The following is a 16,986-nucleotide window of genomic DNA, read 5'->3' on the forward strand; positions in this document are numbered from 1 at the left end:
AGCCCTTGCAGCACTGGGCTGGGGCAGCCCTAAGACCTGGGAGAGAAGGAGGAGATTGTGCTCTTGATGCTGTTAAAAAACGGCTGGGACCACCCTCTCCTCAACTTTGGAACCAAAACTACATCTTGGGAGCTCCTCGTTAGGGGAGGGGCGACCCCAGGGTGCTGTAGGAGCAGGCTGGGCGACCTCGGGGGCAGCCTTGAAGTGGCCTCCACAGGAACAGTCTCCAGTGACCACCCAGGGCCACTGAGACTTGAGACTGGGCCTCAATAGATACGTGTCAAAGCCAGAAGAGCCACCCAGTCAGGCCCCTCAGGTCAGAGATGAAACGTGAAGGCAGAGGGAAGCCCAGTGCCACTCGGCGAGTTACAAACAAAGCCAGGCCTCTGAACCCCGCTTCAGTCTCGACTCTCCATCAGCCATTTCACCTTCTTGGGCCTAAGTGTCCTCAGCTGTCAAAAGGAGGAAGGAAGGAGCAAGCTAACATGTTGTCGTGAGCTGTGACATGCCCTCTCGTTGCCTGAGTGAGGCTTTTGAGATAAGGAAACTGAGGCTCGGAGAAGGTGTTGTGCTCTTCCTGTTACACCCCCATCCCTGGGTCTGTGTGGCTTCCGTTTCCGGCTGACGCTCACTGTCCCGGCAGACACACCCCTTTGATCAGCGTTTCCACACTAGAATACTTTATTCAAGAGAATCTGGCTTGGCAGTCAGATGGCCCTGCAGGGACAGCTTGTGGGGGTGCCAGGGCCCTTGGGAAACCTGCTCCCCTGCCACTGCCTTCAGCTGGGACACACAGGCTCCTCCCCTGGTGACTTCATCCCCACTGACTGAGCTGTTTCTAATCCAAGCAGCTCTTTGTCCAGCCCGGGGCCCACTCTGCATGTGTCCCTTAGAGGGGACAGGGTGGTGGTACCTTGGCTGGAAAGAACAATGTCCCAGCACAAGCAGATGGCAAAGTGTGAGGGGAGATCACGGGGCACAAGGAGTGGCAAAAGTCCCCAGGCAACCACTGTTCTCCAGAGCTGAACGTTCTGATCTTCGGAAGAAGAGAGGGAAGTGGCTGCATCCCCTTCGCCCACTGCTGGCCTTCCCACCAGCCAGGCCGTAGCAGCCCCAGCAGGCTCCTCATCCCTACTTTGGACAGGAGCTCCAAAAGCAAGGGCTGCTTGTCTGTGCAGAGCCTGAGGCCCAAGAATAGGCAGCAGGGCCCCCTTCTTTCCTTCTCCAGGCCCCTGGAAACCTCCAGGGCCTCTGGGGCCTAGCTTGCCCCTCGCGAGGCCACGTGTCTTGCTTCTTCCGAAGCAGAAGCTCCCAAGGGTCTGTGGCTGGCTTCTCTCTTTCTCTCACGTTGTTGAAGGCACTGAATTCCTGACGGTCCTGTCCCTCCCTGCCCCTCGTCTTGGAGGGAGCGAGGCATTCAGCAGGGAAACAGTTGGCTAATAAATAGAGGGCAGGTACCAGCAGGAGTCACTGAGAGTGTGACGGTAATAAATACACGAGCCGGGGGTGCGGGGTCTCTCTCCTCCAAGGGGCTGGTTACCTCCGGGGAACAGCATCGCCGCACCTGCCAGAGACCAAGCACAGATGGGGCGGGTATCAGCATGCTGTGGAGGGCGCAGTCTCCTCCTATGGAGGAGGGGGCAGGGCCAGAGGAGGAGCTTGGGCAGGGAGCATGGGGAGGGCCCAGCACTCCTGAGTTCCTGCTTGCTCCAAGCTGAGGAGAAACTGGGAGCTACCCTTCACTAAGCACTTACCCAGGTGCCCAGCCCTGTGCCAAGCACTGTCTTCTTAACCCTCAACAACCTTCCATGAGGAAGGCACCCTGATTATTCTTGTGAAGATTAGGAAACTGAGGCCCAGAGAGGTGAAGAAGCTTGCCTGTGGTCACATGGCCAGTTGGTGACAGAGCCACATGTGAACCTAATCACACTCCATGCAATCATGCCTCTGATTACCCTAAGACAGCAGTCTCCAAACAGGGGAACGGGTACCACTAGATGCACGTGAGGACTGAGTACCGATGGATTTAAAGAAATCCATTTTCAGCCTCCAGGTCTACATTGCCTTAAAATTATTTTTGTGAGACAGTGGCTGAGATCTGCTTCTCTAGCCACAACACATCTTGTTCATTCTAAATCCTTATAAAGTGCTTTGCTGCCAGGTAAAAGTATTCTGGGGACATGAAAAAAAAGAACAATTTGAGATATTGGTGTAGGTCTTGAGAAAGAAAATATGGCTAATGACTGGGTAACCAAGGCTTTCGACACAACTGAAGAACAGCTTAACCAAATTGTCAGCCAGGATATCACGAGAAGTAATCTGTTCTTAGCAGAGCACCTTGAGATTTCTGGCAAATAACTTGGAAGGAGTTCAAGTAATTGAGTGACATCTAGTCTCATTTACTTATTTATGTGAACATGGTTTCTCAACCTTCTCATCAATAAAAAAATGATAAACGGGAATTAAATTAATGCAGAATTCTGTCTCAGTCTGGCAGGAAGTAACATTCATTAATGGATTCATTTAACTAATTGAAACGAGGTAGCCACATCCATCTCATTGAGATGCATTCCCAATCAAATTGATCGTATTTTTACGTTGAACATTTATTAAAACAGGACATATTTGTGCTGTTTTGACCAAATGGTGCTACTAAGAATTATTTTGATAATTTATTTCAGGAGAAAATTTAATTTAGGTTTATGCTCACAGGAAATTTAAAATAATTCAAACTCATATATCATTTTTTTGTGGCAGATAAATATGACAAGGTAATCAATAAAAGCCTTCTGAAAATTAAAATTACTATTACACTAGGCTGAAATTCTGGGGAGTGAAATGGAAATACAAGTTCCAGGAAAAAAGAAACAATGTAAATATACAAAGGGTTATGAAAGGAGGTGTTCGTGTATTTTTTTTTTTTTTTGCTTGTTCATTTTCTTAAAAGTGGATGATGGTAAGTATAACATTAAAATGGCATATTTAATAGGATACACCTGGAGAGTGTTATATAATAGCTTTGTATTAAAATATTGATATTTATAATATGCCAGAGTATATCCTTTGTAATGACTTATACTTTTATTTTTTGAGACAGGTTCTTGCTCTGTCACCCAGGCTGAAGTGCAGTGGATCGATCCCAGCTCACTGCAGCCTTGACCTCCCAGGCTCAGGTAATCCTCCCACCTCAGCCTCCTGAGTAGTTGGGACTACAGGCACATGGCACCACGTCCATTTAGTTTTTGTTTTTTTTATAGAGACGAGGTTTCACCATGTTGCCCAGGCTGGTCTTGAACTCCTGGCCTCAAGCAATCTACTTGCCTCGGCCTCCCAAACTGCTGGAATTACAGGCATGAGCTACTGAGCCTGGCTTGACTTACAATTCCGATGAAAATGTTCAATGTCAACTTAAAAATGGGCAAGGGAGCACATGAGCTTTTGGAATTCTTTTTTTTGAGATGGAGTCTCGCTCTGTCACCCAGCCTGGAGTGCAGTGGCATGATCTCGGCTCACTGCAACCTCCGCCTCCTGGGTTCAAGTGATTCTCCTGCCTCAGCCTCCCAAGTAGCTGAGATTACAGACGTGCACCAACACGCCCAGCTAATTTTGTAGTTTTAGTAGAGATGGGGTTTCACCATGTTGGTCAGGCTGGTTTCAAACTCCTGACCTCAAGTGATCCACCTACCTCGGCCTCCCAAAGTGCTGGGATTACAGGCATGAGCCACCACGCCCGGCCACTTTTGAAATTCTTTCAGGAGATTCCCTAGTGAAATGTCTGAAGACTGCTGCCTTGGGAATTGGAGCCATGGGACACTTTCTACCTCAGGGTGCCGGCTGGTAACGCGGACCTGGATGGACTTCACTGCCAGCTTGTTCCCCAAATTGCTGCGTAGGCCCAGAAAAGAGAGGAGAGCATAAACCCTAGGGGGCACATTCCCCAGGATCCCTGTCTTCATGGAGTGGGGCTCATGGGGTCAGGACTTGGGTCAACTCCACTCCATAGCACGAAATAACTTCCTGGAGGCATGTGTGTGGGGGAGGCTTAGCCCCTAGAGGAGAGCCCCCGTGTGACTGATGGACTGTGCATGTGAAATATTTTATTTTTTCTATTTACTGTCACAGATTTGGGTTTTCCTTTCTCTTATCCTTCTCTCCCAGCCACACTCAGGCCTGGGGCTCCATTCTGCTGCCCACCAGGTATGAAGTGGGTTAGAAGAATCAAGGGGACCCGAAGGCCGCAATACTCCCGGGAGCCAGTAGCAAGGGGCACATGTTCCCCAGGGCTACTAGGAAGTCGCCCCAGATAACATCTCAGCTGATGACAGACTTCTCATCACTAGAAGGGAAACTCTAAAGTGCAGAAATCCTGTTTGTTTGCTCACAGATGTACCTGACACACAGGAAGTGCTCAGTAAATGTTTGTAGAGTGACTAAATGTTTGCTGGACCTCCTGCCCCTCATTCTACACAGAGAAAAGCTAGGCTCACAAAGGTGAAATGATTTGTCCAAGGTCAATGGAAACCTAGGGCTAAGCCGGGACAAAAACCAAGGTCCACTGATGCTTCCTGGGCCCTAGAGTCTTGAGGAGGTGAGGCTCCCTATCCTGCCCCCAACACTGGCCTCAGTCCTGCCTCTCCCGCTCCCCAGCCTAACCCTGGAGGCAGGGCGGGGCTCCCCTCGGGCCCAGCCTCCTTGCCATCCCTGGGACCCCGCGCACTCACAGGTGGCAGTCTGTGGGCCTCTGCTTCTCTCTCCTCCTCTTCCCCCTGCCCTTGGGTCTCCTCCTGCAATAAGCCAAGCGTCAGGACAAGGTGGCTGGGGACCCCCATGCTAGGACAGAGGCTGGCAGGCCCGAGAATAGCCCCGAGCCCCAGCCAAACCACTTACCTTTCTGGCTTCATCTTCTCCCGCAGAGGCCTAGGGAAATAGACAGAGAGAGGAGCAGAGGACCGTTAGGAAAGCAGTAAGTGGGGCTCCCTGCCGCCCGGATAGGTCCCCTCTGACATCCCAAGTCCTGGTCCTGCAGCTGACACTGAGGCCACTAGGGGGTAGCATGGAGCTGGCAAGGGAGAGGTGGCCAGAACCTGGGGCTTCGCTCCCACTCCAGGCTCCGGTGACCTCACCACAAGAGGGACAAATCAACTTCCTGGGAACCCCTGCCACCCGCTTCTGTACTTCTCAGCCTCTTGGCATCAAATGTGGGGTCGTTTCTGTCTGTTCTCTGCTGCTTTTTCTTTCTCACTTTCTTTGTCTGCTTTTTTCCCTTCCTTCCAGGGTGCATTCTGGGAATTTCCTCAGGGACAGGACACGATGGCCAGGCAGTAGACTGGTTGCCTGTCAGGGCACAGCCCCCACTCCACCCGGAACAACATGGGGAGTGAGCGACGGGGTGGGAGGAAGGGAGGGGGCATCAGTCCTGAAGTCACCAGGCATGTCTGGGCTCTGCCTCCCAGGGCTATGGCTGTTGGCCCAGAAGCAAGAAGAAAGGTGTCCCTGTTGCCTGGCTCCTGGCAGGGGACAGGGCCTCAGTCTTTCCTGGGAACAGTGGGTGGAGACATGGGCCAGCATGGTAGCAGTCAGCTTTGGGGCCAGGACATGCTCCCCTCGGCTGGTTCCTCCCTTGGGAGCCACGGCAAGGTACCAGGGCCTCTTGGGACTGTCTGGTTGTACCTCTCCATATTGGGCAAGTGAGAGACACTCTTGGAACCTCAGTCTCTTCATCTGCCTGCCCCAAAAGAGTGGCTGTCAGGGTAAAGGGGATGTAGAAGGTGACTTTGGGTCACCAGCCAGCATTGCACCCAGGAGGGTTCATTACCGAGCTATTAAATGGATAAGCTCTGGCTTGGAGGGATGGGTGGAAACAAGATGAGGCAGGGCCTCCAACACTCCAACAAAAGGGGCAGCCGTAGCCCTGCCCAGGAGGCAAGGTTAAGCCTGGGGGCTATTAGAAAAGTGGTCACGGCCATGAGAGGTACCACGAAGGCTTAGGATTTAGGTCAGGGCTCAGAAGCCCTCCTCCTACACTCACTAGCTGTGATAAATCATGAAACTGTATTGAGCCTTGATTTTCTCATCTATAAAATGGGGATGACAATAGGATCTACCTCCTAGGGTTGTTATGAGAGCAGGGACCTTGCCCACCACTGCATCCCATCTAGGACAATGCCCAGCACGCAGTAGGTGCTCAATAAATGTATGTGACTAAATGAGAAACATTCAAGTGCCTCCTGCAGGGCTAGGCACAAAATGGGTACACAATAAGTGGTAGTCTTCCCTCCTCCTGCCCCTGGCTAGGGCTCTGGACTTCTAGTCTGGTGCCTTCATCCATGGCCCAGTGGTACCAGGAGCAACAGCTCAGCCCATTTCTCTCTTCCCTGAACTTCGTTGGCAGTGCCAGGCCTGTTGCTCCTGCTAACCAATGTTCCAAGTGCCCCTGACATAGGCAGCAAGACTGGTGCTGGTCAGAGGCTCTGCGGATTGGGAGGGACTGTAGCGGGGTGCTGTATCATCAAGGAAGCCACAGTGTCACCCTTCTTCTGCCCCCTTTCTCCTACTCGAGCTTGTCCTTCTTGCTGCTTCTCAGCCTGGTTTGCCCCCTCCTGTGGGCATGCAGCTTGGCCCAGAACTAAGTTCAGACTTACAATGTCTTTGCCTCCAGGCACCTCTTTCAGAGGCCCGTGGCAGCTGCCTCCCGTCCCAGAGAAGGGGAATGACACACACCAAACCCCAGCGAGGCTGGGAGGGACCCACGCGCTCTCTTCCCTTGCAGTATGTCAACAGCTGTACCCCAGCTGCCGGGACCAGCTCCCTCGGCAAAACTGGCTGGTAGAGGGACAAAATGAATGGCAGCCACTCCTGCCTGGTCCTGCCCTCTTGGTCTCCCTCAGCCTGGAAAAAAGTACAGCCCGCAGCGGGGATGGGCAGCCTTTGCCTCCGCCCTAGGACCCATCTTTGCTGAGGGTGCCAAGAGCACGGGGGCCTTTCCCTGCTACCCGCCCCACCCCGGAGACCTACCGGCACTCGCAACGCACGTGCTGAGAGAACGTCAGGTCCACGTAGGAGGGCCGGTCCCCAGAGCGGATCTTTAGGAGCTGAAGGAAGAAAGAGTTGATGCCTGGATTGGGGAGTGGCCCATGAGTTTCCCGTACTCTTCTCTCTCTTCTTGTAAGGAGAACCCGACTCTGTTTCCTGTAGCCTGTGGACTACAGGCCCTCACTCCACTCTCAGCGTGAGGCAAATAGCTCTCTCAGCTGCGTGGGGACCTGAGGGAGGCCCCTGTCCCTCCCTACCCAGGGGGCACTAGCACAGCAATAGCGCAGGAAGGGGGCCCATGTTCTGGAGTCAGAGAGACCCGTGTTCAGATCTTGACTCTTTTACCTGCTGAACAAGAGAAATAACATCTCTGAACCTCGAGTTCCCCATCTGTGAAATGGGAATGACACCAGCCTTGAGGGACTGAATGATGTACCACTTGTGGCACGCCTAGGACAGGCTCAACATTACTCAGTAAGTGCTCAATAAACCACTGTGTGTGTGACATGTAAGCTGCACTTGCTTGAAAAGGCACTAAATGCTCCTGGTGTCAACAGGGACTTTAATACAAGCAGATTTCTTTCCAGCTTTAACTAGACACCCTGAGTCTTGGGATAGGGCTCAGCATAAGGCTGAGAAAACTGGTGGGGGTGGAGGTGAGTGGGCTCAGAGCCATTGGGGGGCTTAGGAAGGAGGGGCCCTGGGCTAGAGTAGTAGAAGCACCGGCCTGGGAATCAGGCTCCAGTCCTGGGACCTGGGCCTAGCTTCTTCCCTCTCCAGGTCCCTTCTAGTGGGCAGACTCGGTGGCCCCCTGGGCTGGGTGTGGACCTACCTGCATGGTGACATTGACCGTCTCCACCGGCACACAGTGCAGGTTCTCATCGCCACAGCAGCCGGTGCAGCGCAGCAGGGAGACACAGGATGGGCTGAACATGTGCTCCACCTCGCTGGGATACTCCGACACGATGTCCACCAGCCTCTCCAGCGCCCGGCAGTAGCTGCGGCCCCACACTTCCTGGAAGGGCACCACTGCGAGGAGGCAAGGGGGCTGGGTCAGGCCAGCAGAGACCTGCCCCTTGAAGCCCTAAACCTGGCTCCCAAGGCCCTGCTGGCCTTCCAGGTTCAGCCCCCAGCCCCGTCCGAGCTCCCTCAACTCTGAATTCCTAATGTGATCCCACCGAAATGCCTGTGGGCCCCTTAGCTCATCTGCTGGATGGAAACCCCTGTGGAACAGAATCTCTCAGGACCCCAAGCTTTGTTCTGTCCTCAACTCAGGCACCCACATCTGCCTTGGCTCCCTGGAGCTTTGAGGATTGTAGCCCCGGCAGCTGCCCAGGCCCTCTGGATCTTTCTCAAGCCCGACCGGTGCTTCCTCCACCTCGGAGAACTTGCAGAAAACAGTCATTTCTGGAGTCACGCAGGGAGGGTTGGCCTTCCCTTATTCCTCTGCTCAAACACCTTCCACGGCTCCCTCATTTCCTGCTCCACTCTGTGCCAGCTCCTCTGCCTGGCAACCAAGACCACATCCAGCAACGTAGCCCGACCGTCCTCTCCATTGAGTCCAACCAGCACTCACACTGAGTCACGGCAGCACCACATTCACTCCCAGCTCTGGGCTTGTGCACTCTGCAGCCCCTACAGCTGCTCTTCTTCCCCCTCCTCTCATTTCTATCCAAATAAATAAAGCCCACTCGCCATTTTCCAAGGCCTGCCTCCCCACCTCCTCTTTGAAGCCTTCCCCAGCACTTCCAGTGTGCACCAATGAGCCTCCCTTGAGCACGGCCTGGCCCCAAGGGGTTGTCTTATCTCTGTCACCGGTGGCTCTTATCTCCTTTACAACCAACCCGAGGCTCTATGAGGGCAGAGACGGATGTACCGTAAACACAGGCTAAGTCATTCCTGGTTGATTAGATGACAGTTCACCGAGGATCGTCCGGGACATCCCTGACCCCCATGATGTCCTGGTGATCGTGATGGGATCTTTTGAGGGCTGATCTGGAATCCCTCAAAAGATGCCGCTCTTTTGGGGGAAGGCCTGGGACCAGGCCCCAAATACAGGCGCACAGAGAGTGGCCAGAGTCAGACACCTGGCTTCCAGTCCCAGCTCCACACTGGCTGTGTGACCTTGGGGAGATCACTTAACCTTTCTGGGTAGATCAGTTTCCTCGGGTGGGAAAAAAGAAGGTTGGGAATAAATGGTTGCTAAGGTCTTTCCCTCTCTGACCAACCGCCTGTGAATCAGTGCCTGCAACCCCGCCCAGCCCGGAGACCATGGACAGAGAAACGCCCCCGGGTCTGGGTCATCCAGCTCTGCATCTGATGGTCATCATCAGCTAGTTGGAAAGAATCAGGAGCTGGCTCACTGGGGCCCTGCAGCCTCTGCCATGGAACAATGGCCTCTCCCAGCAACCCCTCATTTCTTCCAGGCCTCTGCCTAGGAGGCAGAAGGGGCCAAAGTCCATTCCACTGAGCCTATGAGGACATGCGCCTCCTGGTAATCTCAGAAGAAAAATAAACTTCAGTCTTAGGAGAGGCCCTCAGGAAAGGCTGCAAACTGGTGGAAAATACCCAGAGGCGGTGTGTCCATGTGGAGCTGGCTAGGCAGTCATAGAGGCAATAAACAGTGTTATCTGCTTGTTTGCTGCTCCGTTCTACTGTGCTCTGCTTAGAGGGCACTAGGGCTGGGCTAGGGGCTGGCGGTGGGGGGAATCCATAGGCCTCCCCTGACTCTACCACTCCATGCCACTGGGTACTGCCCCGGAACCCAGTGGGAAAGAAGGCCTCTCTCCCCAAAGGTGCCCACAGTGCAAGGAAGCCTGCCTTTGCAGTCCAGGGTCAGAGAGCACCTCCCTATCACCAGCTCCTTGAGCTGGGTGTTTAGTTTAAAATCTTCATGAGCACTACGTGACTCTGAACGTTTAATCTCCACCTTGGAAAACATAAATAACAGCAGAGGAACAACGAACTGCCAAAACAACACAGAAGATTCAGGTTCCTGCCTTGGAACCAGTCATCAGCGAGGGGACAGCAGCAGAGAAGGGGCACCCCAGCCCCCTCCCATCCTGCAAACAGATGTCCACCCAGCTGGGCTGCGGGGCCATGGCCACCTTTGGCAGAACTGGCTGGGCCTGGGCGGCGGCAGAAGGGATTTCCTTTCCTCACCCCACATCCCACCATGCAGACTGCGGGTCCCTGAAACCCTGGAATCTGCCAATTTACCGGCCCCGTGGCTGAACCATGTTGCCGGAGGGCTGAGAAGGAGGTGGGCTGGAGCCTGATTTACCTGGCAGCCACCAGGAAAGAGGGCAATTCATCCCTGAAGGCCCCGGTATGGGTGTGTGGGAGAAACAAAAGGGGCTGGGTGAGGGGCCAGGCTGAGGGAGTGTGCAGCGACCGCTCCTAGATGTGGGCCATGTCCCTCAGGAAAGAGCTCTGCTCAGCTGCCCCTGAGAGCACTTCCGCTGGCCCCAGACCTGCTCTGGGAGGGGGTGGGGGTGAGAGCAACGGGAAGCTGTGGCCCCCTCAGGCACTGCCAGGGCTGGGTGGTCCCCAGGGCTGCTCCTGAGGCCATGAGTGGGCCCTCAGCTCTCTTGCCAGCCCTGGGAGTGAGCCTCCCACCTGCCTGCCACCACCTGGGATGGGGGAGACTCAAGAAGAGAAATGCTTAATCCTGAGAGCAAGTTTCTGTGGAGGGCACTGGGGATGAGCCACAGGGCTGGGCAGAGCCACTGGCCACCAGCCCAAGCCCACAGGTGTCCTCTTCATGGTCACTGGCAGGGCACACAGACAGCCTGCCACAAGGGACACCCTGCTCATGCCTGCTCAGCCACGGAGCTATTGGGAGGCTTGGGGCGACCCCCAGGGCCTCTCTGGGCCTCAGGTCCTGCATTTGTAAAAATGGAGTACAGCGCCTTCCTACTTCACAGCCTGTGGTCAAAACAGAATGACAGAAAATGCCTAACACTGTTCCTGTGAACAGTAACAGTAAAAAATCAACGCCCATGGCTGGCCATGCTGTTTCTGGCTCTGGTGTTAATAGGTGGGATGACATTTTCAGATTTGGAGAGCTGGAGTGCAAAGCTCATTGTACTTCTCCTGGTCAGATTGCAGACTCCCTGATTGATAAGTGTGACAGGAGAGCTGACCTAACGAATCTACACTTCCAGGCCTCCTCACCTCGAATCCTGGGTGATATGTACACCCATTTCTCCTCCCTGGAGTTAGAGAACAGGTCCCTTTTTCAATCTCGGAAAAAGAAGAAACCATAGACATCACATAGTCTAAGGCTCCCATTTTACAGATGAGGAAACTGAGGCTAAGGCATCTTTGGTAGCTGTGGCCTGACCTACACTAAAAGCAACAAAAAGGGGACAGTGTGGAGGTAGGGGATGGGTCCTTCCCCAAATCCCAAGGAGCATAATGTCATGCTGGTTCCAGAGGCGCAGCAAGGGAGGCATCCATGAAGTCAAGGGCAGCTGCCTCCTCTACCTGCTCAGAAGTCTAGGGGCCTGAGCCTCAGGTGTCAGAGCACGGCCAGGCCCAGGAGAGGCGGGCTGCCAGGCAGGCAGGCCAGCAGAGGGTGTTCCCAGCACGCAGATGGCTATCACGCGTGTGCGTGTGCATGTCCCTACATGCCCCCTCTCCCATGGCGCAGGGGAAGCCTCAGCGGTGGTGTGTGGCCGCTCTGCACGTCTTGGAGAGGCAGGGAGGGAGGAGCGAGGTAGGGGTCCTGGCATGGGCCTCCTGCCTTCTGCACGTATGTCTCCTTGGCAAACGTCTCGTTGCCCTTTAAAGATTCCCTCTTGAGGCAACTGGGGTGGGGAGTGGAGGGGCCAGGGAGGGCACGATTCATGTTCTGTCTGTTTATAATCAATGGAAAGGCATGGTCAGATCCGGGCAGTTCCACCACGGCTGGGCTGCTGGGGAGGGCCCCTCACCCATTCCTGATCCTCTTGACTGCCCACTGCATCCAGCTCCCAGACCCCCATTCTGGCCCCTGGCACTCACTCCCCACTCTGTCTTCCAAGACCCCATCCATATGCTTAAATCATGCTGGGGAAGGGCTCTGAGCCAGCTCGATGAACCCTGGCTATACTGGCCCCAGTCCCACTCTCCGTGTGCTGGTGACCCCAGCCCACACCTCTCTAGTCTCTGGGTCACCATGAGGGGATCTCTTAGGCCCTGCCAAAGTCATCAGCCAGGATACCTAGCTCGTAGGCTCTCCCCAACTTTTATCAACCTGCACCCACGCTTTATGCCACGCCTGGGCTTGGGAGAAAGGAAGAGAGGGGCTTGGGGATCATGCAAACCCCCAGCCTGGCCAGCTTACCTTCCACCTCTGACGAGCCATTCCCAGCAGACAAGGCCCACTGCTGTGGACAGAAAGGTACAGAGATGAGCCAGGGACACCTTGGGGCTCTGCACTCTTGGGCCAAGTGTGATGGCAGGAAGGTAGGGGCCCCTCTGGATTCCTTCCCACTTGCTGCACAGGCTCTGCCCTGTCTCAGAGCAGCCTGAGCACAACTAAAAACTCACTGGACCCTAGATAGGTTAGGTCCCACCCCTCTCTGGCCTCAGTTTTCCTCATTTGGAAAAGGATGGGAGGCTAGAAGCTTTTGGAGACCCTTGGCCTGCTGCGTCCCAAAGATCTTCCAATCCTGTGGGTCTCCCTTCTACCCAGCCCCCCAGTTCAACCCTGCTGGGCCCTGTACAGCCCGCCTTGGCTGGGTGCCAAAGCCCAGGGGGAGGTGATCAGCTGGTGGGAGCTGAGGGGCTGGAGCGGGTGGCGCCATGAGCTGGTGCAGCCGGTAACGTTACACCTCTGGCCAGCCCTGCAGCAGGCAGGCGGGTGGCTGGGCTGCTCGGGCTCCTCAGGGACTGCCCAGCCCACTCCTACTCTTGGGCTGGGGCTAGGGACTCCCAGGGCAGCGGGACAACGCAGTGGGAAGGGAGCTCATTGGCTTTGTCAGGATTTCACTGCCCAAGCTGGCTCCCAGCCAGACTCACCCGGCTCCTGGGAAAAGGGCCCTGCTCACTTCCCCAGGCCCTGCACTCAGGACCTCCGGCCACCCACCCAGGAGAAAAGGCACAGCGAGACCCCTTGTCTCATCCCCAGCCCACCCAGGAGCCCACGGCTCAGTCCTGAGCCCTGGTGGGGGCAGGGCCCAGCCTTCCCACCATCAGCCTCTTCAGCTGGCTCCTCCGCCACCCCCACCAGGCCAGGTCAGAGGTCCTGGGGACGCCTGGTTGGCCATGGGGCCTCGACCCTGACCACAAGGCCAGGGACCCGCCTGGGATTAGTGGACAGATGCTTTTAGCAAAGCCACCAGGGCTCTAGGGGCCAGACAGGAAACTTCCCTCTCTCCCTCCCTGTGGCTTCCCTGCCCCCACTAAGATAGCCCCCAGGACCTGGGGGACAGCCAGCCTGAGGTTTCTTCCCAAACGAAATAAGTCCAGCCTGGCCTTAGGAAGTGTGTGGACATCCTTGGATTTGCTGCTCCCTGGAGTGGGTCTGTGATTTCAGAGTCCCCTGCTTCCAGTGCTGGGATAGGGAGGTCAGGGGAGCCGGGCTAGGTGGGGGTAGCTCTTACCTGGGGGGGCACAGCAGGCAGCGCCAGCCCAGCTAGGAGCTGCAGGAAGCAAGGGAACAGCCTCATGGCCGGCATCTTCTCAGACGTCCCGAGCCAGGGGGCTCCGAGGGAAAACCACCATGCTCATCCCCCGGGGAGCCCCTGGCACAGGAGCAGAAGAGCTGAGTGGGCGGCTGGACGCCCCCCTCACTGCTGCCCCGAGACCCCGGCCGGTGGTTGGAGCATCTTCTGGAAGCCGTGGGGAGTCAGGAGCCCGCAGGTAAGGCTATGGCTGGGGAGCCCGACCGGGAGCGGTCCGGCGGGGCGGGGCGCCGAGGGGCAGGCGGGTCCCAGGGAGGGTCCGTCGGGCGCCCAGTGCCACCCCAGGTCCTCCCGCAGCTGGGCGGCCGTCCGAAGATGCAGTTTCTTCCGCAGACAGCAGCTCCCTTCTGGGACTGCAGCCGGCCCGCGCCTGGGTTTCAGGGGCTGAGCTGGGGCGGGGCTCCGGGCCTGCCCCGCCCACAGCAGAAGAGGTTCCGGAGCCGAGTTCCCGCAGCGCCCGGCTAGCCCGCAGCGCCCGGCCAGCCCGCAGCGCTGGAGCCCGCAGTGCTTGCGAGGGGCGTTCGGCAGATCCACACGCCTCGCCGAACCCAGCCCGCAGCTCCCCGGGCCACGCCGCGCCCGCCCACAGAGCCCACAGCCCCGCTTCGGCTCTCGGGGCCGTCACCTGGGATGGGAGCATCCAGGTGTGGAGCCCAGCGCCAGCCGTCAAGGCTCATGTCCTAGCGGCCTCTGCAGGAAGGGCCGTCCCGGATCCCTGGGAAGGCAGCCATGCCCACACACCTCGGGGGCCAAGGGATTCCTAGCCCCGTTTTATAGATGAAGAAACCGAGGCTCCGAGAGCACCCCTGCCTGCGTATGTCGAATGGACATAGGCATTCTTGGAAAGTGTGTGTGTGTGTGTGTGTGTGTGTGTGTTGTGTGTGTGCGTGCCTCTGTGTGTCCGAGGAACTGGCAGAGACAAAACCCAAGCCCTACGTGACTCCAGAACCGTCTCTCACCCGACCCACCATCCTCCTAGCCAGGCATGGACACAGTGGGCGGCCCACAGGAAACCCCTCAGGGCACCTGACTGGAGGATCAGGCCTACTGCCTCCTTGGGAAACAGTCTTCTCAGACCCTCCCTGTGGCTTACCCAGGCATCTCCTCCTGGTCCCCGGTCGAGGAGGAACTGTTCGCTGTGCGGGGGTCCGCGTGCATCTGCACATGTGCACGGGCATTTGCGGGTCTGTGAATATCCACGTGTGCTGTGTGTCCGAGCCTCTGTGTGGTCTGAGTGCGTGTGACTACTGTACATCCAAATACGACTCTGTATTTGTCTGTGGGGGTCAGGTCTCTGTATCTCTGTATTCTTGTGTGATTTGTACGTATCCGCTGTGTGTCTGGGTGTGTTTGGAAGTGTCTGAATGTGTATCTTTCAATGGGACTGTGAGTCTGCATGCCTGCCTGTGTATATCTGTCTCTGTGGGTGAAGACCGTGTCTCTCTCTGTGCGTTTGTGTGTGCCCTTCCTTGGTTCTGGATCTTTCTTTACCACCACCCCTCTTACTGCCTTCTGTGTCCAGCTCCCAAGCTGCAGGAACCTGGCAGGATTGGGAGTCACGAGTTGGGCTGGGCCTGGGGCTGGTGGGTGGCTGTGGGGGAGGAGGGAGGCCTGGGAAGTGGCCCCTACAGCTCACATTCCAGCCAGGAGCAGGGAGGCCAGGGCAGCCCCACCTCTCACCCCAGTGACCTCTGTGTCCGCTGCCTGCCTGCCTGCCCACCCACGAGGGGCTGCCAGAGATGCAGCCTGCCTGCCTGGCCGGCCCTAAGCCTGGAGGTTCAGGAGGTGGAGGCCAGTCACCAGCCGGCTAAGCGGGGTCTGCAAGGAATATTCTGACGAGCTTCAAACAAGCTGGGGTTCTTGGGGTAGACAAACTCCTTCCTGGGCCCAGGGTCATTGTGGAGGGTCACTGTGCATGTGTATGCAGGTGAGTAGGTGTGTGTTTGTGCATCTCTGTATTGTATATGTTGCCTATAACATCTTTGTGTACATATGCATGTGTTTGTGTGTGTCTTTAGTTTGGGTATGGATTTGTGTATGTGGGCACAAGTGTGTATTGTGCACAACTGTGTGTGCATGTGCTTAAGTATCTTCATTGTATATGCTTATCTATAACTGAGTGTTTCTAGCATGTATGCATGGGATGTGTCTTTTGTGTATGAGTTTGTATTTTTTTTTTCTGAGGCAGAGTCTTGCTCTGTTGCCTAGGCTGGTGGACAATGGTGCAATCTTGGCTCACTGCAACATCTGCCTCATGGGTTCAAGCGATTCTTATGCCTCAGCCTCCCAAGTAGCTGGGATTCCAGGTGTACACCACCATGCCTGGCTAATTTCTGTATTTTTAGTAGAGACGGATTTTTGTCATGTTGGCCAGACATACCCAGCCTGTATTCATTAATTTGCTTTTTCATTTGGCAAGTGTTGCCTGAGCCCTGCTGTGCTCCAGGCACTGTTCTAGGTGCTAGGGATATGATACGGAAGGTCTCTCTAAGTCTACGTTAATGGAGTGGGGGGATGCCAATGGCTGGGGATGCCGAAGTTCTCTTTCCTGAGTGAACTCCACACTTTGGGGGAAGTCTGTGGTTCCCACAAGTGCACCTCAGTCCTTCATCACTAAACTGGGAACCATACCCTTCTAAACCCAGCTTCCTGGGTTGTGAGATGAATTAGCCTAGGGTAGGCTCAGTGGGAGAGACCAAGGAGACTCTAACATTTCCATGGATTGAATCAAAGTTTGTTCTTGCTCACATCCAGTCCAGAGCAGCTATGCTAGTAGTTCTGCTCCCCCCCCTTTTTTTTTTTTAAATTTTTTAAATTTATATTTAAATTTTTAGAGACAAGGTCTTGCTCTCTCTCCCAGGCTGCAGTGCATTGGTGTGATCACAGCTCAATGCAGCCTCCAACTCCTGGGCTCAAGGGATCCTCCCGCCTCAGCCTCCAGAATAAGTGGGACTACAGGTGTGTGTTACAATGCCCAGTTAATTTAAAAACCTTTTTTTTTTTTTTTTTTTTTTTAATGTAAAGACAGGGTCTTGCCATCTTGCCTAGGCTGTGCTCCTTTGTACAGTGGCCCCACTATTGACCAGCCACATTGCCTCAAACAACTTCCTTTGTTTTCAGAGCCCCAGCTTCCTCCATCTGTAAGAGTGGGAATAATAACTGTACTTATCTCATAGGGTTGTGCGAGGACTAAGAAAGCACCTGTGGTGCAAAAAATGGTAGCAATTGGGCATGATTTCTAATTTAATTTTTGACTTGTATTAGAGAAATAAAAATACTACAG

General features: G+C 55.2%; 1 protein-coding gene across 2 annotated transcripts; it reads right to left on the reverse strand.

Annotated features, from left to right (window-relative positions):
• Positions 1 to 663: 663 nt before the first annotated feature.
• Positions 664 to 14,219, reverse strand: PGF (placental growth factor). Of its 2 annotated transcripts, XM_010382653.2 has the most exons (7): positions 13,623 to 14,219; positions 12,362 to 12,404; positions 7,865 to 8,061; positions 7,015 to 7,091; positions 4,888 to 4,917; positions 4,722 to 4,784; positions 664 to 1,564 (listed from the first exon to the last, which is right to left on the reverse strand). In XM_010382653.2, the coding sequence occupies exons 1-7, from the start codon at positions 13,695 to 13,697 to the stop codon at positions 1,537 to 1,539; spliced, it is 513 nt and encodes a 170-aa protein (XP_010380955.1). In that variant the 5' UTR covers positions 13,698 to 14,219; the 3' UTR covers positions 664 to 1,536. The 2 variants fall into 2 exon arrangements, with proteins under 2 accessions (XP_010380955.1, XP_010380957.1); XM_010382655.2 differs by lacking the exon at positions 4,722 to 4,784.
• Between the last annotated feature and the right edge of the window lie 2,767 nt (positions 14,220 to 16,986).

This window comes from Rhinopithecus roxellana, chromosome 5, assembly GCF_007565055.1.
Source record: "Rhinopithecus roxellana isolate Shanxi Qingling chromosome 5, ASM756505v1, whole genome shotgun sequence".
Lineage (NCBI taxonomy): Eukaryota > Metazoa > Chordata > Mammalia > Primates > Cercopithecidae > Rhinopithecus > Rhinopithecus roxellana.

What these genes read in the sequence shown, in the direction of transcription:
- PGF (XM_010382653.2), bottom strand. Translation starts at nt 13,697, where the DNA reads ATGCCGGCCATGAGGCTGTTCCCTTGCTTCCTGCAGCTCCTAGCTGGG. An exon ending in GAGAAGATGAAGCCAGAAAG is followed by an intron (nt 4,785 to 4,887) that starts GTAAGTGGTTTG and finishes GGCTTATTGCAG; the next exon opens with GAGGAGACCCAAGGGCAGGG. An exon ending in AGGCCCACAGACTGCCACCT is followed by an intron (nt 1,565 to 4,721) that starts GTGAGTGCGCGG and finishes GGTCTCTGGCAG; the next exon opens with GTGCGGCGATGCTGTTCCCC.